At 40.6% G+C, this 24,771-nt stretch overlaps 1 protein-coding gene across 8 annotated transcripts in view; it reads right to left on the bottom strand.

The window, feature by feature from the left end:
* Positions 1 to 2,240: 2,240 nt before the first annotated feature.
* Positions 2,241 to 24,771, bottom strand: part of MFSD6 (major facilitator superfamily domain containing 6) — a 72,212-nt gene continuing 49,681 nt past the window's right edge. For 4 of the 8 annotated variants that reach the window (XM_070580446.1, XM_070580445.1, XM_070580447.1 and 1 more), the window contains exons 3-8: positions 22,996 to 23,093; positions 9,291 to 9,452; positions 8,264 to 8,362; positions 6,506 to 6,786; positions 4,681 to 4,705; positions 2,241 to 4,520 (exon numbers count right to left, since the gene is read on the bottom strand). In XM_070580446.1, the coding sequence (XP_070436547.1) occupies positions 4,510 to 4,520; positions 4,681 to 4,705; positions 6,506 to 6,786; positions 8,264 to 8,362; positions 9,291 to 9,452; positions 22,996 to 23,093 (676 nt within the window). In that variant the 3' untranslated portion in view covers positions 2,241 to 4,509. The remainder of the gene's footprint in view (positions 4,521 to 4,680; positions 4,706 to 6,505; positions 6,787 to 8,263; positions 8,363 to 9,290; positions 9,453 to 22,995; positions 23,094 to 24,771) is intronic. The other 4 variants (XM_008516528.2, XM_070580443.1, XM_008516529.2 and 1 more) reach the window with 1 other exon arrangement.

Here is a 24,771-nt window from a genome sequence, read left to right as displayed (position 1 = left end):
TCCAGCAACCTTCTCTGAGTCTTTCCCCAGCTATAAAATCGAAATACTACTAAAACATACTAGGGTGTTGGGAGATTCAAAGGAAGAGGCATAGAAAGTGCCTCTACAACACCTGATTGTTTCCAGTAATGCTGGTACTCCTCCTCTTTCTCTTCTTGATCACTGCCTTTTTGGAAAATGGGCCAAATCTAAAAAGCAAACAGATCCCCTAAATTACTAAAACAACAAATGAAAGCAGCTATCCCACTGAATGCATTTCCAAGATTTATCCTGGTAAATATGCAATCATCCCAAATCTCTGGTGACCTATTAAGGCAGCACACTCAGGGATCACAGCAAAAGTACACAAAGTTTTCTTAAAAAGACACTAGACTCCTAAGCCAGAGAAAGACCAAAGATTTTAACATATCTGAATAAAGAACATGCCCACTAGAGGGGCGTGCGGAGGTCGGTCAACAACAAGATTAGAAAACAGCAGTCACAGAGGAAAAGTTGGCAGGCCGCATAAAGGAAGGGGTGGTCTTTGCCAGCAGACTGGGTATCATCACATCAGCAAGGCCGGCCCTCCTGGGGGATGTTTGCGTGAGACTTTTTGGCCTGATTACTTTAACACGAGAATTATATAGCCAGCTCCCTTTGTGCTTTCCGTCCACTGAGCAGCATGCTATTACAATCTGACCCCTCGCAGATCTGTCTTCTGAGTGGATCTGCTGGCCAGTGCTTTACTCCCTGACGGCTCTGTCACAGCCGGCCCTCACCTTCTCAGTGTAAAAATTTTTGTATGTTTGTTTAGTCTTGTATTTTCAGAATAACGTAACTTTAGGGTCGGTCTAGCCCTTCATGCTGAAGATGAGGAAAAGGCCCAGAGATGTCCCACAGGTGAGCTCTTCCTCTGTACCTGCACTGTCCAGTCTGGGCACCATGAGCCACATGTGGCTATTTCAATAAAACGAGAAACCTAATTCCTCAGATGCGCTAGCCACACTGCCTGTACTTAAGAGCTGCCTGTGGCTTATGGCCACCATACCAGAGAGTGCCACTGTACAATGCCATTGCCTCGGGACGCCGAGCAGTGGGGTGTCTGCCTGCCCTTCATGATTCCCGTGGCACTGGTCCTCAGCATCCCGGCCAACCTCGGAGTTTTCTCTGCGGGGCTGCCAAACCATCCAGGTCACCTCCAGAGTGTAAGGAGCCTGGCCTTACAACTAACAAAGCATCAGGAGTTTGTAGGTGCTGGATTTCTAGGTATTTGGGGATATCTAGAAATCCAAATGGAAATACAACCACACGCATATGTGTATCGGGTACACAAGGTAAGGGTTCAGGCCAGGGCTGCTTTCTGGCTTGTTCTACCACAACAGAAGCAAGGAGGCTTCCCCACCTCCTGGGGTGCAGTAAGGTGCTGGGTGGACCTGGGCTTTGGCATCAGGCAGGTTTGAGCTTGAATCCTGGCTTTGTTTCCTTGGTCCCATAATGTAAGCTCTGTTAGCTCTAGAATCCTATTTAAAATAGGTGAACCGGCCCTGGTGGTCTAGTGGTTAAGAGTCGGTGCTCTCACTGCCGCGGCATGGGTTCGTTTCCGGTCTTGGAACCACACCACCTGTCTGTCAGTTGTCATACTGTGGCAGCAGCTCACATAAAACTAGGATACATGGCCACGGACTGAAGCTTTAAGAAAAATAAAACAGGGACAGTGACATGTACCACACTGGGTTGTAAGGACAAAATGATAATCTCATCAGCATACAAGTACCCAGGAACTATGGATGTGGTTCCCTTTTCTGGGATTCACTGCTAATTCCAGGTTGGCTTCAAGAGATACTGCTTAAGGAATGGTCCCAGCCCCACCAGCAGCCACCATCCCAGCCAGAGGAGGAACCGAAAATCAGAGGGCAGCGCTTAGCCAACTATCCGCTTCATGTGGCCCACGGAGGACTAATAAGCCAGGAAAGCGGCATTGTTCTTCCTATGAATTCCTTAGGCTTTTCCTGTGGTTTACTGGCTGGTGGAGATAGATGATCATCTATTATTCTACTTAAGGCTTTGAGTAGTGGTTTAATAATGAGCAACGAGCCTCTTTGGATCCACACAAGCTGTGCACTCTGGAGGAACTCACTTTTTCTACAGTCACAGGGGAAAGAGTATGAAGTCAGTCACTAAGGCAGTGATTACCAGCCTGGCTTTTCACCCTGGGTCTTTCCAGGAATTACAAGCAGGGTTATAAAATTCTCAAATCAAAATTTAATTTGAATTGACTTTAATATTTTATAAATGGCATATGGCACTTTGAGGACAGGAAGAAAAAGTCACAAAGTCCACAAAACCAAGAAGCTGCCCACTTTAAAAGGCTGGAAATTACTGCATTATTGAAACAGATCTCACGGTAGATATTTCCTAACAAAGGCCTGTTGAACTTGGTCTCATTCATTACAGAGTGAAGGACTTTTATTTGTTTGGTCACATCTTTATCATTTAAGAAATATTTAAAAATGGTATTTATTTTTATTTCAACATGTCAACTGTGCATTTCCAAAACAGCAGGCTTTTCAAAGGAATAAATCAGAGCTGTAAACACAAGATACAGTGTAAGTTTTTGACTTTCTACAGTCAGTTTCACAAATCCACATACTGTACATTCATAGATGAGGTTCAGCCCGTCACCCATTTCTTTATTTCTATAATTACATAAGCATAATAAATACATCTGATTTTAAAGGTCACTTAAAATGAGTCATGATAAGTTACAGTACAGTACGTTTCAGTTCAAGTGCAAAAATAACTATTTGCGTAATTCTATTTCTTCCTGTTATTTTATTTTTAAGCTGTGTTTTGTGGTGAAGCAAAACGTCCAAGTGCAGAACTTCTTCTCCCAGATGCACTTTTGGGCAGAAGTGTGGCGTCATGGAGAAGCCCTCACTTTACAACTGATCCTGTCTAGGCAGGGTCAGAGGGTAAGGTGGGTTGCTCATTTTTAGCTCTGTTCTTCTCTTTCCTCTCGCCTTTGCTCATCCACAGCTGTTGTACGTGCTGTCCTTGACCTCATTCAGCTAAAGCGGTGTTCCCTTTTCCAAGCCCTCCCCAAGGCTTCCTACCAACCTCAGCTTTCATTTTTAGCAGCCAGCTTTGTGTGGTTCACCCCACCATTATTCTGACTGGAGCTGTAATATTTACAGTGGCACACCCTATCTGAGCTGTCCAGTGTCTGACCGTGTCTTCAGGGGAAAGGATATACTGAGATCTGTTTCTTTACTCATTGGAAAGTATAGTTCCTTCTTATTCCTGTCCTTTCCATTCCTGGTTTCTTAATCCCCACCTTTTCCCCTCACCAAAAACAAAACAAAAACTGACCCATTATGTAATTTTAAAAAATCGTATCCCCACCCCAGGCACTTAAATCTTATACTGTTGTTTGTAAATAGTACTGCTTAATTAAGGAAACCCTTAGGAACTCATTGATTTTTTGTTTGTTTTACTCCATCAGCTAATTGGAGCCCAAATCACTATAAAATTGTAAATAGTGATAGAGGCTATTTACAGTATCAATATATTTAGTACACCCTTCTCTATCAAGCCACAGGATACTGAGTTGGTTGGTTGATTTGAAATATTCTCTCCTCTGGTCTTAAAGCCCATTTAAAACAAAAGGCATTTTAAAGCTCAGCTTAGCTTGCAGTAGTCAACGACAGCTTTTGCTGCCCAAAGAACTGACTATTTTCATTCTATACCATCCACATAGAAAAATATACTTGCTAGAGATATGCCAAGTTTCTGATGAAATATTTTCCTTTTTTTTTAAACAAAAGCATATATGCTACTAACTTTTATCTGGTTAATTTTTAAACCTGTTTTATAATTTTTTAAATGGCTCTCTTCAAGAGAAACAAAATTATAGATGTATTCTGTTTCTTCTCAGTTTGCATTAAGAACCAAATAATTAGAATAAAGCATCAGAAGAGGGAAATTACATCAGCATTCACCTTGAAGCACTTCTTCCCCTCCACCTACTTAGTGTAACTGCTGGTTTCAAGTCTTACTGCCCTGGCAGAGAAGTCCTGCAGTCCTTACCCTAACCAACCAAAGAATCCGTGCTCAACTCCAGCTCCCTCTGAGTCCAGCGGGTCACGGAAGTTTACCTGTTTCTGCCAACATGTACTGTAGCTCCTGTGTGTGTGTGTTTCCATGTTAATGAGTTCAGGTATTTAGAAGCGTATGTGGTGCTATGCTCCTCAAGGCGAGGCGTGTCCTAGGTTCGGGCACCTCTCCCTCTGTCCTGGCAGAGAAGCCCAGTTCCATGCAGGGTGTGAGATGAGCAAGACCCCTCAGTGTCCTCCTGCGGCAGGCTGAGCCTGCTGGTCTTCCCTCTCCTCTGGGCGCTGGTCCACGCTAGGGTGAGCGGGGTTGCTCTGCGTCTGAGATGCTGCTGCTTGAAGGGATGGCTGGTTTCTAGATGGGTCAGAGTGAGTCTCACATGGGACAGGCTGGGCTCCAGCTGGAGAATTTTCCCGATTCTCACTGGTCCCCTGGAAGGATAAAACAGGAGATGCCCCATGGTCAGTGCTAGCAAATAAACCCAACTCTTTTATATGCTTTCAAGTAAGATACAGAAAACATGGGGCAATCATTCCTGAAGTGACCATTTCAGGGAACAAGGAAGAGAGGAGTAAGGATAGAAAATCTTACCTTTCATCTCTTTTCCTATGTGCAACTGCCAAAGCCGCATGAAAAACACAAACACTATAAGCAGACGTATCTTGTGGATAAAGGAACATTACTACCAAAATGCCTGTTACTACCAGGAAAACAATTTACATTCACAAATATTTACGGAGCTCCCACCAGCCATGTGGCAAGTCACTGGGCAAGCAGCACAGAACTGAGAGTCGAGCCACTTGCTGAGGCCATAGGATTCAAGAGCTAGAAAGCACCTTGTCCAACAGCAGTAAGGAAGGCATCCTCAGCCTCAGAGATAGGGCCGGGAAAAGAATGTCCTGATGTGTATTTGGGACTCAAAGTATACACTAAAAGTTAAATAAGACAGAACATCCATGTAAAAAAGGGAACATACACAAGCACTTCCGTAACCAACCGTAAGGCCTTGAGTGCACACTCACTCCAGCACACCCCCCAGCATGTCTTGTCAAATGCCACCTGGCCACATTCCAGGCCACATTCCTGATTTTTACCAATCAGTAAATGTATTGTTGTTTTTTTTAATGAATCTTCCTCTGAATTAGCACCTATCACTTCAAATAGCTGAGCCTGAAAAAAATGCTTTTATTTCTGTAACTGATCCTAAAATGTAAAAAAAAATCTTAGTATAATGACTTCTTCATAAGAATAACTAAGGCATACCAACCAGTTTTGATTAATCTTATATCAGAAAGAAAATTCAATGCTACTTAAGCCTGATAGGCCTCTGTGAAAATGAGGATGAGTACCCAAAGTCACGAAAACACTGCTCCTCAAGCAGACGACCTCCTTTCTCCCGCTTCAAGTCCTTTATACACTCCTCCCACACCAATATGCTCCTTCCTGATGAGCAGAGGAGTCCTGTGAGTTTATATCCTGATAAATAAACAGGATCATGCATGGACTGGGATGCATTATGGTTACCACTGAAGAATCAGATTTGGTTTAAACGATAGAAATATTATGCATTAGTCTACAAAGTCATGATAAATTTAATTAAGGTAGTTCAAATTTTCTAAAACGGACATTACCCAAATTACTCTTTAAGTCTTTCCCTTTATTTTTTTTTTTAATGTGTCCTCTGAAGCTACTCTAGCTACATAGCTGACATGACTCATCAAGTAAAAGGGAATGATACTATAAACACAGGGAAGTGGGCTCGTTACTTTGGCCAAATCGTTCATAGAAGTCACACACTCATTTTCCAAAGGCAGTGTACACAGCTGTAGTTACAATTACCTACAGTGTTTTATCAACATGATTTGACTTTACTCAGGAGAGACCACACCTCTAGGGACAAGAAAATTCACATTTGTCATTTTTCAGGTGAAGCCATCAGCAAAACCACGCTTCCACTGAGTTAGGTGTCCTGTCAAACCTGTACAGTGGCTCAGTCAATACATTAACTCGTCAGATGGTTATTGAAGTCCTAATATACAAAATGTCCCCACTAGGATTTTAGAATTACAGAGATTCATATATACGGTCCCCCAAGGCAAGAACCACACATATCCTCACTGCAACTAGAATCCATCAACATGGAAACTTTAAAGAAATATACAAAATCAGAATGGACTTATTTGTTTTTTCTTTCAAGAAGTACCATCTTGTCTGTGAAGCGTTCCTGAACTCCGCAGGTGGAGTTTCCCCTCTGGGACCTGGTATACACCTCTCTAACACACTTGTTCCAGAATACTGAAATTATTTGTCTGCACGTCTATTTCCCCCACCAGACCCTCCATAAATCTTGTTGAATGAATAAGGGAATAACTAACACAACCGAGTCCACTTACAGTAGCCAGCAGAGGAACCTTACCTGTAAAGGCTGTATCTCAGAAGCCCGGTTGTCTCTTGTTAGCTGCATCATCTCTTTAATTTGGTAAAGAGCGTAGACAAAGGTCACCCAGGGAGAGGAGCTGACCCCCCAGGCTGGCTTGTTCACATCCTCCTGTTCTTCCTGGTGCTTGGTTTTCTTGGGCGGAAGTCTGGGCTCAATGCGTGGCATGACATCTTCCGTCTGTTGCTGTACCAAGTCGATGGTTGCTATGGGAACGGGACTTGATGGAACAGGAATCCTTTCTGCCAACATTGTCTTGTCTGGAGAGAAAGTCATGTTAAATTATTTTTTACAGTTTTCTACATATTTAAACAAACATAAAAATAAATAAATAAGTGAACAATCCCATAAGCCCATTCGAGTGTGCTTGGCAAGGTTAATAAATTGCTATGTATCAGGGCTTCTTTACTTGGTACAAGTACTGAGCAAATGAATGTGATGCTTATCTTCCAGGGTCTCCTTATAGGGCCTAATGGACATTAACTTACATTTATTTATGAAATGTGGTGTTCATTTAATTTAGATATAACATCTCTAGGGCATGGGTGATAGGGAATGTTTCCTTAAACCCAATTGCAGGATTGAGATCTTAAAGATAAGCATCAAAACGGGACAAGCCCCATGATAACTGTTTTTACTGGCCTTTTGCTGAAGACATGGACCAAGGCTGTGTGAGAGAGATGATCCAGTTAGGGTTATACAACAACAAGAGTGAGAAAAAAATCAGTATTTGTCTTTCTTTTTTTTTTTTGTGAGGAAGACTGTCCCTGAGCTAACATCTGTTGCCAATCTTCTTCTTCTTTTATTTTTTTCCCTCAAAGCCCCAGTACATAGTTGTATATCCTAGTCATAAGTCATTCTACTTCTTCTATGTGGGATGCCACCACAGCATGGCTTGATGAGCAGTGTGTAGGTCCTTGCCAGGGACCCAAACCTGCGAACCCCAGGCTGCCAAAGCAGCGCACACGAACCTAACTACTATGCCACTGGGCCAGCCACTCGTCTTTCTTTCTGTGTAACTCATTGCCATTAAAATCTGTCTCTGGGGTTTTGGAACAAGCTAGTTTTTCTCTTAACACAAGAACTTCGGGTATTTAAGGCGAATGCTCTCAAAGGACAAGACACCAAAGAAGATGAACCTCTTCTAAGACCCAAGAGCTGAATAAGAATGTTTCCTTTCTACTGGTTGGCTGTCTTCATAAAAAAAGTTGATTCAAAAAAAAAGTTGAAAACTTGTTCTCATCTACACATTATATTTGATATAACCTTCTTTGTATCTAACAGTTTTAATGAAGGCCATGCCTTGTTGAGGGAAAACTTCAAACTGAAGCTTTAGACACTTTTTTCAATGAAGGTAAAAGCACAGAGATTATTACCACTCCCTATTCCTTGTAGTAAAATTTCTGTATAGCCTTATATGTATTTGACTTAAATTTTAAATCACTTTGGAATACAAGAGAAGTTTAAAAGCAATACTTCCCCAGTCCCTTGCATCATAAAACAAAACAAAAACAAAAAAACCCCAAGCTACTTAAAATGAGCTGTATTTTATCCAACACAGTAAGTGGGCTCTCTCCAGCAATGGTACAGATGAGTTCATCAATACACCACCAAGAAAATCGGGCCAAGCGGGTCTGTCATACCCTCTGTTACCAACTCTGGGTTTCTGAGGGGTATGTGTAGAACTCCCTGTGGCTTCGACCTTTAGAATCATTAAGGAATAATGGACATATTTACCTTCTTCCTCCTCTGGCACCGCCAGCCACTGGATCAGGGCAAAGAGCAGGAGGATCACCAGGCAGGCCATGCCAATTCCCCGGAAGGTTGCAGCGGCCCCTACGAAAACAGAGTGCTCGACAGAGCAATTCCAGCAAATGCAGATCGGCCTCATCCAAAAACTGTCAATGTTCTAAAGTTTAGGACAAAGGCACCAGAGCTTGGGGTAAACTACAGAATGGTGAATGACCATTAGCTTCCTACAGTGGAAGAAACACACGGCTGGGTGGGTGTCTGGAAACCCAGGTGCTGGTATCGGATCTGTCATTGGTCAAGTTTTAAAACTGCATTTATAAAGGACTGTCTCCGAGTGTCTTTCACTGAAAAATTCATTGGTATTCTCTTCTTCATAAAGACCTTTTACCTAATGATTAGACAACCCTATTGATCTGTAGTTGGAACAGCAGAGCTCAAATAGTGCTATAAATTCAGACATCCCGGGGCCCACCTTTCATAGCTGACTGCGCAGTCAAGATCCCTGAGCAGAATAATCTCATCTCCACCCCAGCCCCAGTATTTCCAATAAGGGAGATCAGACAGGGCAGGTGGACTGCGTTATCATAGATGTAGTGACATTACCAAAGCCAGCATATAGTTAGATTTTTCTGATTCAAAATCTCCTGATGGAATAACAATGATGAGTTTTCTTTCCTCTAGCATTATTATCACCAGGTTTAAGGCTTTTTACTTCAAACCCAAAGCACCTGTGTATATTCACTGGCTCGGCTCCTTTGAGGCATCTGTGTAGCATCTCATTAAGCTGTCGGTCAGAGAAGTGTGCAGGGCTACAGGCTGGCTCTAATCATCTTAACAACCAAAGCACAATGCTCAATAATAATGACTACCATGAAAGCTACAAAGAGAATGTCAACACTGGAGTTCAGCTTCTGGCCATCTTTAGTAATACTTTGAGTGTCTATTGAGGTGTTGCTGAAAAATCATACATTTTCATCAGTGAAGAAAGTAAAAAAGAGAAAGCCATTCTTACCAAAATAATTGACTAACACGCCTCCGATCATGGCCCCACAGCCTCTCCCCAAACCCAGGTGAAGGCCTTGCAGGATGCCCTGTGCTGACGTCCTCAGCTCAGGGGGAACCGCGGCGCTGAGGTAAGAAATGCATGCTGCCCAGATGGCGGCGTGCGTCACTCCTGGAGAGGAAAAACAGAAGACTGTCTGGTCAGCACGCCTTACGTTACTCTTTTTGGAAATGTGACTTACTTATTTAAAAGTATATGTAAGAAAGATCTGTATGTTATTCATTTATTTGAGGTAAAATATACATAAAATTTACCATTTGAACCATTTTTAAATGTATGGTTTAGTGGCATTAAGTACATTCACATTGTCGTGCAGCCGTCACCACCATCCAGCTCCAGGATTTTTATCATCCCAAAGCGAAACTCCCTCTAGGCCTTGGGAGCCACCACTCTACCTTCCGCCTCTATGAGTTTGACTAGCTGGGTACTTCATATACATGGAATCATACAGTATTTGTCCTTTTGTGTCTGGTTCATTTCACTTAGCATAATATCTGCAAAGTTCATCCATGTTGTAGCAAGTGTGAGAATTTCCTTCCTTTTTAAGGCTAATATTCCATTGTATGCAGATAAAACATTTTGTTTATCCATTCATCTGATGGACATTTGGGGTGTTTCCACCTTTTGGCTATTGTGAATGCTGCTGCTATGAACACTGGTGTGCAGGACCTATTTGAGTCCCTGCTGTCAATTCTTTTGGGTATATACCCAGAAATGGAATTGCTGGCTCGTATGGTGACAACATGCTTAACACTTAGGACCTGCCTGTTTTCCACAGTAGCTGCACCATTTTACGTTCCCACCAGAAATGCACAAGAGATCCAATTTCCCCACATCCTCACCAGCACTTATTTTCTGTGTTTTTTTATGATAGCAATCCTAATGAGTACGAAGTGGCATCTCATGGTGGGTTTGATTTGCATCCCCTAATGGCTAGTGATGTTAAGCATCTTTTTATGTGTTTATTGACCACTTGGTTATCTTCTCTGAGAGAAATGTCTATTTAAGTCCTTTACTCATTTTTGAATTGGGTTTGGTTTTTTTGCTATTGAGTTGTAGGAGTTCTTTACATATTGTAGGTATTAATCTCTTTGTTGTTAATGCCATCGAGTAGATTCCAACTCCCAGCGACCCCGTGGAGAGCAGAGCAGAACTCTGCCTGGTCTTTTTGCGCCATCCTCTCACCTTCTGGTGCTCCATCAGACAATGCTCTCCTGCTATTGATAACGTTTTTATGGCCAATTTTTTGGGGGGAAGTGGTGGCCATGTCCTTCTTCCCAGTCTGAGTTTGGAAGCTCTGCTGAAACCTGTCCACCATGGGTGACCCTTGTGGTATTTGAAATACCAGTAGCGTAGCTTTCAGCATCACAGCAACACCCAGCTGCCACAATATAACAACCCACAGACAGGTGGTGTGGGTCCCTGACCAGAAAGCAAAACCAGGCCACAGCAGTGAAAGCACTGGATCTTAACCACTAGACCACCAGGGCTAGCATTAATCCCTTATTAGGCACCTATTTTGACATTAAGATTATTACCAATTTTTTTTCCATTAGAATTAGCACCATGATTAATTCTTTTGAAGATACAGCTTTTTTACATATCTAAGATTATTTACATTGGCTATAATTCTCCAAGTGGGGTTAATAATTCAAAAGCTATAACAATTTTTATGCATTTTAATACATATTAGTTCCAATTTGTTTTCCAAAAGAGTGTAGACATCATTTACAAGGCTTCGTTACCAGTTTCACTACACTTTCACCATTTGCTGGGGGAGGTGGAGGATGAAGATAACAGGTGGAAAACTTTGGCGATTATTTTAATGTGTAACAACTGTGTATTGTCTGCATTTAAATCTTTATTAGAGCACTGCTTTAAATGTAATAAAAATATATTGTCAGAACAGGTTTTATAGCTAGAAGGGATTAAGAAATCATCTGGTTCTGCCTAGATTAAGTCATGGGCTTGCTCCCTGAAAAAATAATCTCATTTGCAGATAATATCATCAGAAACTCTTAAGTTATGTTTTGGAAAATTAAACTAAAAGATTAATATTCATTTAAGATATAACCTGACATCAGTCTGATTCTAGCCGAAATAGAGTAACAGGGACTGGATTTACCCTCCTTCCTGAAACAACTAAAAACTGGACAAAATACATGAAACAATAGTTCCCAAGATGCAGGACACAGCAACAAGGACAGTGGTCCCTGAGAGATGGGAAAGAAATGAGTAGCCCCAGCTGCCTGCCTGGTCAGAGTGTGACAGCTGCAGAGCACAGCGGGGACACACTGGGCTGAGGAGATGGCGCCGACAGGATGAAGAGACCCAGGGCAGAGCACCAGAGCGGAGAGAGCTGCATGGAGAGAAGGCTGCAGAGGGCCCCCTCCGGGATTCAGCGGAGCAATGGTCCGCAAAAGCACGTGGCGAAGGTACCCAACGCCAGGGAAAGAACCACCCAAAACATTACGGACAACAGTACTCAGAACCCAGACAGGGCCAGGAACAGGACCACTTCCAGCAGCCAGACTGGAAAAGCTCAAGATTCCTGGGATTGGTCGAGTGCTGAAAAGGCTCTGGTGTTGGTATTTATGAGAGAGTCAGCCCTGGTCTAAGTACTGCCCTGGTCCCACCTAAGTAGCCTTTAAAAGCAAGACCCAGAAGGAGCATACTGTTTTCAAGTAATTTAGCTGTGTGCCAGAACAAAGCTGACGAACACTTATAGGAATACAAAAATATCCAGCCCCCAACAAGGTAAAATTCAGTGTCTGGCATACAAGCGAATTAGCAGGGATGGTCTTACTTAAGTAGATCCATAAAGGAATAAACACTATTTTTACTGGGTACCTTAGATTAAATGCCCTATAGTTAACAGAGAAACATCAAAATATTTTTTCTTAGGCTTATATATATTTCAGTAATCATTTCAACTAGGTTATTTTTTAACTAGATAGATGGATTAGATGATTAGAGGTAGTATGCACACAATTAATTTCCACAGAAGTCAAATACAGTATTTGCTTTATCTGGCTAAACAATTACAGTACCTCAGATAATGCCAGCTTACTCAGAACTGAATAACGCCTGGATAGAGTCTTAATTAAATTTTGACACAGTAGTGCACCATGGAAATATTTTTAAATATTTTCATTAATATTATTAAAGATGCTGCTAACTCTCTTTCTTTTCAGATATGTACAGTTTTTCATTAACACCACTGAGGAAAAAACTCAAAATTATTCCAATAAATAAAATGAATTTACTCAAAATTAATTAGATTCAATAGTAATATCCAACATGGGTTTTGGAAACCATTTCTTAAAGATGAATCAAAGAGGTGAAACCAAATCAAACGGTTGTAAATTAACTTTAATGGTGATGCCAAATCTATTGTTATGTCTAAGTCTGAGCAATCAATCGCAGGATTTACAAGTAGACAAAGATGGGCCTACGTATTTATGTAACCAAAACATTAACAAATATATTTGTCCTATAATTCTAGATCAAATATAATTCTAACAGTTATTCTCTTAAGTGTGAAGGCCCCGGGGACACAAAATCTTCCAGTAATAGAGTTTCTTTCTTTCTTTTTCTTTTTTCCCAAAATTCTAAGGGTTTTCTAAAACTTTGAGTCTTCTGAGATAATTAAAGCATTTTCCAGCAGGATGGCTTAAATCAGGATGCTTTTAAACCACTAGAATTTGTTGGATGGTATTAAGCGGCAGTTGTAAAAGTTCCCTATAGTTAGATTTCTAGACTTTCCTTATTGCTTTTTGGGACTGACTAGATAATTGGGAACTACATTCTTTAGAACAACTCAGCATATTAACTGAAAGAAAAAATAGTAAATGACACAGTAAAAAATTTTTCTCCAGGACTAAAGACAGGAGAATGAAAGCCACTCTACCTATATGCTCCAACATTTTCCAGGGCAGAAACGGAGAGCAGCCTGCAGAGGTCTGCAGAGGGCCCCCTCAGGGATTCAGCAGAGCGCTGAGCCGCAAAAGCGTGTGGAGAAGGTACCCGACACCAGGGAAAGAACCACCCAAAACATTACGGACAACAGTACTCAGAACCCAGTTTCTCTGAAATACCTTATTTCAAAATATGTAAATAGAAGAATCCATACCACTTCCTAGAAAAGAAACCAGCAAAACTAAACAAGCCACAAGAGGGGACTGGGCTGGTAATATCACCTTTGTGTACAAAAGACAGTGGTGGACTTGTGGTTCTTCTTCTTAAACTTGAATGTTCAACCTTCTAATAATCCTATTAATAATCTGAAGCTCTTGTCAATGGTTTTACTACAATTGTGTTGTGGTCTACTAATGTTAAAATATTAAAAAAGCAATCTTGGGGCCAGCCCAGTGGTGTAATGGTTAAGTTCACAAGCTCCGCTTCAGTGGCCTGGGATTCATGGGTCCAGATCCCAGGCATGGACCTATACCACTCATCAAGCCATGCTGTGGTGGCAATCCCACATACAAAAATAGAGGAAGATTGGCACAGATGTTAACTCAAGGCCACTCTTCCTCAAGCAAAAAGAGGAAGATTGGCAACAGATGTTAGCTCAGTGCCAATCTTCCTCACTGAAAAAAAAAAAAGCAATCTAAAAATGCTCCACCATTTTCCACATTTTAGGACAATTGTGCTACCTAAAACAACTTTCCCATAAAATTTAGGGGGTGACAGATATCATAAACTCGGGAAATAAAATGCTTCTACTTTTTTTACTCTTTATTAGAGAACTGTGAAAACGTAGTAGATAATTATTCTCTGTGATGAAATATATAAGCAAATTTATTCAGTGGCATGGTAAATATGCTTACACTAGAGCTACAATCTTTTAAACTTTTTAGTATGAGATAACTAAGTCAGTGGATCAAACAGTAAGAATAAAAAGAGGTTACTCCCCTAACTGATAATAGTAACTGAAAATACAGGCATACACATCGACTCTCCTTGCAACATGCATTAATCCTTCCTGGGCTACTTGTCACAAAACTACTCATATTTGTGAGCGGTAAGTGACTAGCAACTCAGATACAAGGTGCTTAATAAATATGTTAACTGGCAAGGAACGACTCTCAGAGACCACAGAGGTCGCACAAACTTAGCTTCTCAGTCCTTCCTTTCCTTTAGTGGGGTCCCTCAGGATCATCTTCAAGGCCTCACCGAAACACAGGTGTTTTCACACTACCTACTGCTAAGACCTCAGCGGTTTAAGAATACACCACATTTGAATAACCTAGAATCACTCGAAATATTTGTGATTAACATTCCATTTTTTTCATTATTAGTATTATTACAGCCGCTTACTCCACCAGGAATTGTGCTAAATGTTTTACAGAGATTATCTCATTTATTCCTCCCAGTAATAGGTACCATTTCTTTCTTCATTTTTCAAAAAGGAAACTAAGGCACAGAGAAACTAAAGCATCTTGTCCAAAGTCACAGGATCCAAACCCAAGGTGTCTAAGTTCAGAAATTTAGTGCTTAAATAATACACTACATATTCTCCTAATAACTATTAAAAGTATTTTACAGTAAATGTAACCATCTACTTTGAGAGGTTTTGTTGATAATATCAAACATGCCCAACGATCTACCAATTTTAAAAAAATCTATATTCTTACTACCTTCTTCCCCTCCGTCCCCAAAGATCTCACATTGTAAATATTAGCAAGTTATTCATATGCCCCAAATAACTCTTTATCTTAAAACATTCAACACGAGACTCTGATTCTGCAACATGCATTTCACGATTGTTCAGTCTTGGCCCACAAGAACGCTTATTGCAATAAATCGCACGTACGAGCAAGAGAAAAATCTTTTCTTCCCCAATAGACAGCTGCTCTTTGTAAAATGCTGCCTGGCTTGGGGAAATCACCTCATAATGGCTGAGGGGTGAGAAGTGACAATCAGAGTATTGGGGAAATAGGATTTTTTGTTTTGTTTTTCTTGCTTCGGCCACTGACTTGTGCTCACTGAACAAAACATAAGTATTCTCCCAACACTGGCACACTGAATCGATTGTAACACATCTTTTCGGTTGATGGACAAAAGCATACCTTTCAGTTAGTTCAGTGTACCTGTAAATGCTGGGATAAAAAAAGCTTCTGAAAGATCAACCTGGTGAAAATCAGTTAAGAGACTATTCTTCCTAAGAAAAGGCCTCTGTTGGGCAGGCAATAAAAGAAGGCGTCTGGATTGGTTAAGGTAATGTTAGCTGTTGCGACAGTAAACCTTGGAGTCTTGGTTTCACAGATTAGATGTTTTCTTTTCTTGCTCATATAAAGTCCAGTGGGCATGGGACCGGAAGAGGAGCAGCTCTGCTCCACATAGTCATTCAGGGACCCAGGCTGCACAGACTCTGCCGTCTTCAACACCTGTCACCCTGGGTACCAAGATCCAGCTGGCAGAGGAAGGAGGAGAGAATGGCACAGGGAAATTTTAAGGGTTGGGTTTAGAAGTGACACACATCATTTCTGCTCACATTCCACTGGGCAGAATCAGTCATATGGTCATACCTAACTACAAGGCAGGCTGGGAGACAAAGTCTAGCTGTGTGTCCATGAAGAAAAGGAAACAGCAGGTGAACAGCAAGCCAGTATTTCTGCCAAAGTCAGGGCCACCAACAGCAAGTAACCTTCCAGGAACAGCAGAGGACCCTACAAAGAGCAACGGACCTAGCAGCAGCTGAATGAACCTTCTGTGTGTCACATGAAAGAAACTCTATATAAGTTTCGACTTATGTACTAACTTATATAACTAAAGTAACAACAACTATTGTTAAAGACCAACGCTCCTGCATCCACCAATGTATGGCACCACAAGAATCTCCTTTACGCCTTCATCTATCAGTACTTACGGAGCACCGAGACCATGCGCCAGTACCCTGCTCTGCTTTGAGAATATGATGACATACAAAACGTGTCCTTAACCACCATGGAGCTTACAGTCTGACAGGTGAAAGGCGCAGGATTTACCTGAAGGAGCAGACTGAGCTCCCTGAGGAGAATCAGCGTACCCGCACCTAGCCCAGGGCTTGACACACACGCGCAGCTGAGCACGAGAAAGCTGAACTGAAACTAAGTAGGCAGTGGTCTGCATGTTGGGATACAAGGGAGCAGCACTTGGGGATAAAAGGTGCCCTGGGTAAGGTTGGAGAGAACTTCAAATCCAATGTGTGAATAGAAATAGAGGAAATAAGCTTCTTTAAGCTGCACCTTGCAAAGTAAAAAAGACACACAAGTTACTTTAAACAAAGGTCTGTAACTGATACAATAACGTTTTGGGGGCCCTTGTGAATTTCATATGCAGGCATCATGCCTTCCGCGTACCTTAAAGCAGGCTTTAGGACACTGCCACCCAAAATTTTTAATGTTTAATGTCAAGACTCAGCGACACCGTACACTCCATGCTCAGTGTCCCCCATATGAAGCCACACGTTAGAACAGCTTTTATATCAAAGCCAGGAAAAGTTTCACTTCCCCAAAGATAGGTTAAGAACAGTGTGCACTGCCTAGTCTTAATGGCCAGGCTTTCATGCATAATTGAAATTTAACCTCTTAGAGTAGAATCTTCTAAATCATATTCCCCCTGGTCCTGATTTTTATTTATTTATAATTTTTTATTTTACTTTTATTGTTATTTTTAAATTACTTAACATTTATTTAAGGCTATGTGCAGGCAAATACTTCACTAAATACTTTGCATGGGTTAGTTTAATACTCCTAGCAGCCTATTCTACAGCACGAGTCTGAGACTTTGAGAGGTTACTCATCTTGTCCAAAGACGCAGAGCTTTTAGGCTGGGGAGCTGGAATACAAGACAGTCTAACTCAAGCCTAAGCACTTTATGGTTTCCAGAGCATTGCCTATTTTGGTAAGCTGCCTCAAATAATTTATAGAATGAGGTGAGAGCATAAGTAAGTAAATGATTAAAATACACTGATGTTTCTACAGATGTGTAATGGATGGCGAGATGGTATCCTAGGAAAAAAGCTATAATACTGAAGGTTCAGCTTTCAAATTTAGTTTTCAAATGTTCTTTATATAAGTTTTTGAGCTAGAACTTCCTATATTATTCAAGAGCTTCAAAAATTAGAAAATATCGACTATGGTACATTTTGCAGGAGTCTGTAAAACCCATCAGACAACAAGCATGTATAGTACATCTTCCTGTGTACATGTCTCTGGAGAATTCAAAAAGTATAAGGCATGGTCTTTGCATTTAAGAGTTAAAACTAAGTCAGGAAGTAAAACTAGTATTTGTAAAATAATTGGGTAGGAATTAAGTGCTAAACTTGTAACATAGTCCATAAATTGGAGAACAATGCAGAAAAGGAAGAGCTAAGTGTGGGATGCGATTGCCAGAAAAGGATTCTTGGAGCAGAAGACATTTAAAATGATTTCTAAATGGTCAAAATAATGTCTATTTTGAAGGAAAGATTTTATAAGAACTTTTAGTAACTGTAAAGTGACAAAGAATAAAATTGCTCTATTACAATTTATAAGACTAATCTGATTAAAAATTAATTTTAACAGTAACACCAATGACTTTCACATGTCAACTTATCGATTGAAATGGTGAACTCAGAGCATTTGTCTATCTTACGTATTTGCGTGGCAAGCTACTTACATTTGAAGGGTTAAGCCAGACAGAAAATTTCCAATACAGATAATAACACATTGGAATCATGTCTAGAATTTCCACTGTCAGATAAGGGCTGCACAGTAATCCTTTCATGATTTTTCCATGCTCTTCCAGAACATAAGAGGAAGGAAAACATAGTTCTTACTAGCTGAACAGGCATACTAGGTAAGAGAGCAAAGCTTCATAAATGTCAGCTCAAGCCCTCCTAGTGGTGATATTAAAAAACCATCTTTCATCAAAATCTTAACCTGGCTCCCGCTGATCCAGCATCCTGCAGAGATGGACCCTGACACAGACCTCATTTTCATCCCTCAGTGCTTGAGCCATTAATTCAAGTGCCTCAGAAGGACCTCTTCAGTTACAGCAGCCCCAGGCTGGCCTTACTCTCCTCAAACACATTTCAACAGCAGGAATAATTTTGATCACATTCATCCCAAAGTCTTGCAAGGATTCATGACCAATACCCGCACAGGAAGGAACGTAACAAATTTGGGCTTGATTTTTATTACATGCGTATACTGCTGATCAAAATCATGAATGCTTTAATGCTTCTTGGACAAAACCAAAGAAGAAATTCCTATGGGTTTTTAAAATGAGATCTTGAGAAATAAATTTGAACTATCCCGCGTCTGTCACTCCACCCAGTAATGTTTTCAGGCACGTTTAGACTCACTGTCTCTTTTTCAAATAAAATGTAGGCTCCTCATGGGCAGGAAGTCTGTCTTCTGCTTCCTTACATGGTGCCAGCAGTTACCTACAGAACAACATGTTTGCTGCAAAGGGAGGCTGAACTGCAAAAAGGATAAGGCTGAAAGAAAATATCGGCTACTAAATGTGAAAAAGATTATGGGAAAGAAACATCCTCAAAATTCCCAACAGCGTCCAACAGTCTTAGTTTGATCCCCACATAGATACCTGCATGGCCTCCTTCCTGGGGGCCTCAAGAGGATGAAATTTGCTTCATCCCCATCCCTTCTGCTAATTCTTACCAACATGACATGAGGAGATGAATGCTGAGACGATGATCAAGAGCTCCAAGGAATGAAAGATAACAAGGAGTCTTCCTCCCTTAGTTACACGCAACTTCAAGGAGGAAGAGATGGGCAGCCGGAGATATGGAATAAGCACAATCCCTTGTCTCCTCCACTTCAGTTGCCCACTAAGGTGGTACTAGTTCTCATGGAGTTTGGGGATAAGGCAAGAGGTGATAGGATGAAGAGACAGACCTCAACTCTATTTTTTTTTTAGGAAGATTACCCCAGAGCTGACATCCACTGCCAATCCTTTTTTTTTTTCTTTTTTTGCTGAGGAAGATTGGCCCTGAGCTAACATCCATGCCCATCTTCCTCTACTTTATATGTGGGACGCCTGTCACAGCATGGCTTGATAAGCCGTGCATAGGTCCACACCTAGGATCTGAACTGGTGAACCCTGGGCCACTGCAGCAGAGCATGTGAACTTAACCACTGCGCCATCAGGCTGGCCCCTCAACTCTATTTTTTAAGAGGATCCTCTTGTGTAGCACTGGTTGGGAATCAAAGAATGAAAGTGCTGACTCTTCAGCGTCAAGATCATCAATGATGACAGCCAACATCCCACTCCCCAACCCTCCCCCTCTTAAGTCTAGGTCTTTAGTAATCATCAGGCAGCAATCCTAGTCAAGGAATTAAGGGGCATCTATCCTGACAGTGGGCTTGTCCTGGAGTTAAATCATTCAGTGTTTCGTCATCATTATTTCTTGTCTTTACTGCATTCTGAGTAGGGCTGCTTTAAGCACAGGGACTTTAAAGTCATTTGGACAACACTTGTGAAGGTGGAAGAATCCAGACTGGCAAAACAAACCTTTTCAGTCAGAAGTGTATTCCTGTGACGCAGGTCTTATTCCGCATGGGTGATCCGCTATTTTCCACAGGGTGGGCATGGGTCATACAAACGCAAGCATTTTGTTATTGTTGTGCAGCCAAAACACTAGCACTTACTTCTGCCAGGGAATGAAACCGTCTCCTCCAGTTTTAGACACAAAGAGCTCTGTGGAAGCGGTCAGAGAGCCCTTGGTTAGACAAGGAGACTCTATGTGTTTACAGCTGCCCCTTTTTACTCGCTTCACATCAGTAAGTAGGTTTCTACTGGTATCACAGAACAAAATGAATCACACGGGTATAAACCGTAGCCTGCCGCAGAAGCAGAATTCCTGTTTAGTTCAGAACATGGCCAACTCCCTCAACCCTGGGATGATTGCCCTGAGGCGCACGTAAGTATTATAAAAATATGTCCTGGGTGGGCAGCTTGGGATGATAAAGCCACGGCATACCACTGAGGTTCCCTGAAGATGCCCTTCTTTCCAGTTCTGAGCTCTGGCACACGGCTCTTCTCTATGCCAAAACGCCCGCTCTCTTTAGGCCACCTGGTGGATTCCCATTCACCCTTCAAAATCCAGCTCACACGTGATTTCTTTGGGGAATCTTTCAATAATATCTTCATCCTCCCACTCCTGCTTCCCAAAGCTAATCATTCCTTTCACGGAGCTCCTTCTCTGTTACCCGGCACATTTTTCTAATTCCATCTCACACACTGTGTAGCAATTATGTGTTGACACATCTGGCTTCCAGAACAGATGGTGAGACCTTGGGGCCTAAGTTAATACATTGTTTTTTTTATTACATTCCTAGTACCCAGCATGCTGCCTGACTTTTAGTAGCTATTGATAGATCTTTGATAAATTAACAGGAAAAAAGAGTTTTTTGATTCACAACAGCATTTGTTTTTTCCTCTCTTATAAATTTCTTCTGTTATTCCTTTAACCATTTCATTAAAAAGCTTCTCTCTTTTGTTATCTCTTCTTGAGTCACTTACGCAAACTGTCCTTTTCCATCTAATTCATATTAAATTAAAAGGAGAGAAAGGTGTATGCATATATAATTACAATATACTTTCTTCTCTGAAGGCACGCCAGTTTTTTTAATCGAGTCTGCACCCTCTGGCCTACCAGTAAATAACACAGTTAAGTCAGGTGAGACTAGGATAGGAAGTGGAGGTGGGACGTTCTAAGAACTGTGTTGCATATTGCACAATTCTTTCCTGTAGTTCACATTTAGTGCTTTGTTATTCTTAAACGACACAATGCTGAGATACAGGCCCCACCTTAAGACTCTTCCAGAGTTCTAATTATTACAAACAATAATTTCTTGTTTTAAGACCGAATTTCCAATTTCTATATATTTATAAATAAATCTCCTTTCATGAATTACACCATTGCATCAGACCTGAGAAAAGCACCTTTAAAGTGTGTATATATTTGAATTTTATCATTTTAATATGAATATAAATTATATCTCCTTTCAATTAGGATAGATTTTTTTTTCATTGCCACAATGGAATTTGATGAATGAGCTTGCATTTGGTACATTTTGTTTAAATGTATAATTGTGAGTCTTTCATCTTAGATATCATGATAAGAAATTAATTATATTGATTATGCTGTATTTGCATCCTCAGGGTTAGGGAAACTGATAATTGCAACCTATAAAGCTAATGAAATTGTATATAATCACAGACTATTTAGTATATTTAATGATTTAGGAGCCTAGGCTGCCCCAGAAGACCTCAACTTCAATGATCTTGTCCCAAACCTTTACTTTAATCATACTGCCATCCACAAAACGGTTAAACAAGTTGCTAAGAGGGGTTTACCAGATATAGTCTGGATTATATGAGCTAACCTGGGAGTGAGCTTTGAATAGAAATCCATGTTTTCACTGCTGGTGAGAATGTAAACTGGTGCAGCCACTATGGAAAACAGTGTGGAAATTCCTCAAAAAACTAAAAATTGAAATACCTTATGACCCAGCTACTGGGTGTCTACCCAAACAACTTGAAATCAACAATCCAAGGTAACATATGTACCCCTATGTTCATTGCAGCACTATTCACATAACATGGAAACAATCCATGTGCCCATCGACTGATGATTGGATAAAGAAGATGTGAGAGAGAGAGAGAGAGAGAGAGAGAGAGAGATATATATATATATATATATACACACACACACAATGGAACACTACTCAGACATAAAAAAAGACAAAATCATCCCACTTGCAACAACATGGATGGACCTGGAGGGTATTATGCTAAGCAAAATAAGCCAGACTGAGAAAGACAAACACCATATGATTTCACTCATATGCGGAATATAAACAACATATGGACAAAGAAAACAGTTCAGTGGTTACCTGGGGAAGGGGGATGGGGGGTTGGCACAGGCAGTGAATGGGAGCACTGGTATGGTAACAGACAAAAATAATGTACAACTGAAATTTCACAATGATATAAACTATTATGGATCTCAATTAAAAAAAAAGAAAGAAAGAAATCCATGTTTTCATTGCTCTTAAGAAACATGGACGAGTCTCCTAGAAATTTTTTCAAAGTTATATGTTGAAGGGGAAACAGTCCAGTAAAGAACTGGAGAAAGAGAAGAACTCAGGTCAGGGTATTTGAGCAAACATTTTAAAGGTTCAGGGTAAAACAATAGCCTGACTATAAAGCTTTAGGTATAAATCACTAGATGTGATAAAAGTAACAGAAGAAATAAAATAATTATGACAACCTTTTTTCAATAAGTATAGTTAACCTACCAAAACGAAAACATCAAAATCTTTAAAAGAGAAATCCTCTTATATTTAAAACCACCTTTGGATGTGTATGCCTCGCAACTGTACGTAAGAATTCATTCCAGAGTGCCTCTTTCTTTGTTTAATCACAAGGGTGTGGGTCAAATCCAGCTTTGTTTAGCTCAACAAACACAGAACCACACTCAGAGTAATTGAAGAACCAGCCCCATGATGTCACCTCTTCCTTAACAACCAGTTCAAAACCATATAAAACAGTAAGTCCGCCCTTCCTTGGTAGCATCAGATGCTAAAGGCCACTGAACTTTACACACCCACAGCTCAGTCAGGTAGAGAAGTACTTCTAACTCCAGCTGTTAACATACCTTGAAGAACTTCCATGGGGAGGACAGTCCAGGCATTTTCCAGGTAGGAGATATAAATATAGCGAGCCGTATTGCAGGCCAGGCCAATGTACAGAACCCTAAAAAAAGCAACAACGAAAAATAAGTTGAAGCCCCAGGATGAGATACAAAACATGCAAATACTACCTAGTTTTTCCCATGCCCAAACCATGCATCATCCAGCACAGTGTCCCAAATGTAGGAGAGGGGAAGCTAAAGGACAATTAAATTTAACCATGAACTCTTAGGAATAAGAAGATTGCTTCGAACATATCTGCCCTCAGCCTTTTCAAAATGCTTGTTAATATAAAAGCGAACATCATCCTTCCTGAAACTTAATTAGTAGCAGAGACGATGCTTTTTTAAGATAGTCTGGGCACACTGCCATCTGTAATGACATTGCTGGCTTCCTTCCAGGTGGCTGTAGGGTAAATATGCCTGGGATTGTAGCCACTTCCCTATGCTGGAGGAAGGACAGGATAAAAATGAGAACATGTGAATATGAATGTGGCCTCACTTGCAATACCCAAGACACCAAGCATTTTACAAGGAGCCTCTCAAGGTCGTCGAATACTATCATCCAATGATGAATGATAAACTATTCAGAAATCAAATGCATTTTTCCTATCAGTTCAATTAATACATGTTCGTTTTTTTTAAATCCTTGATATCACATGCTTATAAAACTGATAAATATATATCCACGTCTCACAATCACTATCATCAAAATTATAAGTAAAAAACAGACTAAACAAAGGCCTAAAGTGGTACATCCAAGCATAAGGTTACCATCTCTCTCTTTCTGAACTGGACGGGCTGGTTTGGAAATGAATTGTGGCTGCTCCTCTGTACAAAACACAACCTGATGGCAGGGGTTTTTCTTTCTCGGTTGTTTTCCATTTTCTGTTAATTTTCCTAACCTTAATGCTTTTCTTGTTTTCTAAATTCAAGTGGATGAAAACTAGAAAGTAAAAGAAATAAACCAATATAGGAAACCAGTGGTATCTTCCTAATCTTGTTCAACTATATTTTTATATTAAAATCATTCCTATAAACGCTGTTCCCTTTTTCCAATATTGGATCAAGAAAAGGAAACGCTTTGAGGCATCCGGCTGGCATTAACCGCAATATGGAATCGAAGGATGGGGGAAAGGGGTGATGGGGTGGGGATGGAATAGGAAATGGATAGTAGAAGGGATTCAGGAGATCCCCACCATTGAAGAGGTCCGGGTTATCATATTCTGTGGACAGCATGTTCTTTGTACTTGTATGTTTTCAGGAAAAAAGCGGATGTTTCAATCCTGTTTGATAAAAAATCTGTTGAACAAACTCGCTACAGATGGATCAACCAGGGTCCCTCTGCTAGGGGGAAAAAAAGCCCACAGGAAATTTAAAATTCAAAATACACTACACAAACACACAAGTTACACAAACCTGTCTCCTTTTAAAGTTCTAAACCAGCTCTCTTGATGACCTTGACTTAACCTAACTCAGGGGTCAGCAAACATTTCCTATAAAGGGTTTCACGGTAAATAGTTTAGGCTTTGTATGTCTCTTGCAACTACTTAACTCTGCTGTTGTAACATGAAAGCAACTATGGACAAAATGTAAATGAATGAGCATGGATGGCTATGTTCCAATAAAATCTGAATTATGAACACAAATTTAAATTTTATATAATTTTCATGTATCACAAAATATTATTCTTCTTGTGATTTTTTCAACCACTTAAAAGAAACCACTCAGTTCATAGGCCAT

The sequence above is a fragment of the Equus przewalskii genome, chromosome 17 (genome assembly GCF_037783145.1).
Source record: "Equus przewalskii isolate Varuska chromosome 17, EquPr2, whole genome shotgun sequence".
NCBI lineage: Eukaryota > Metazoa > Chordata > Mammalia > Perissodactyla > Equidae > Equus > Equus przewalskii.
This window is presented reverse-complemented; position numbering and strand designations above follow the sequence as displayed.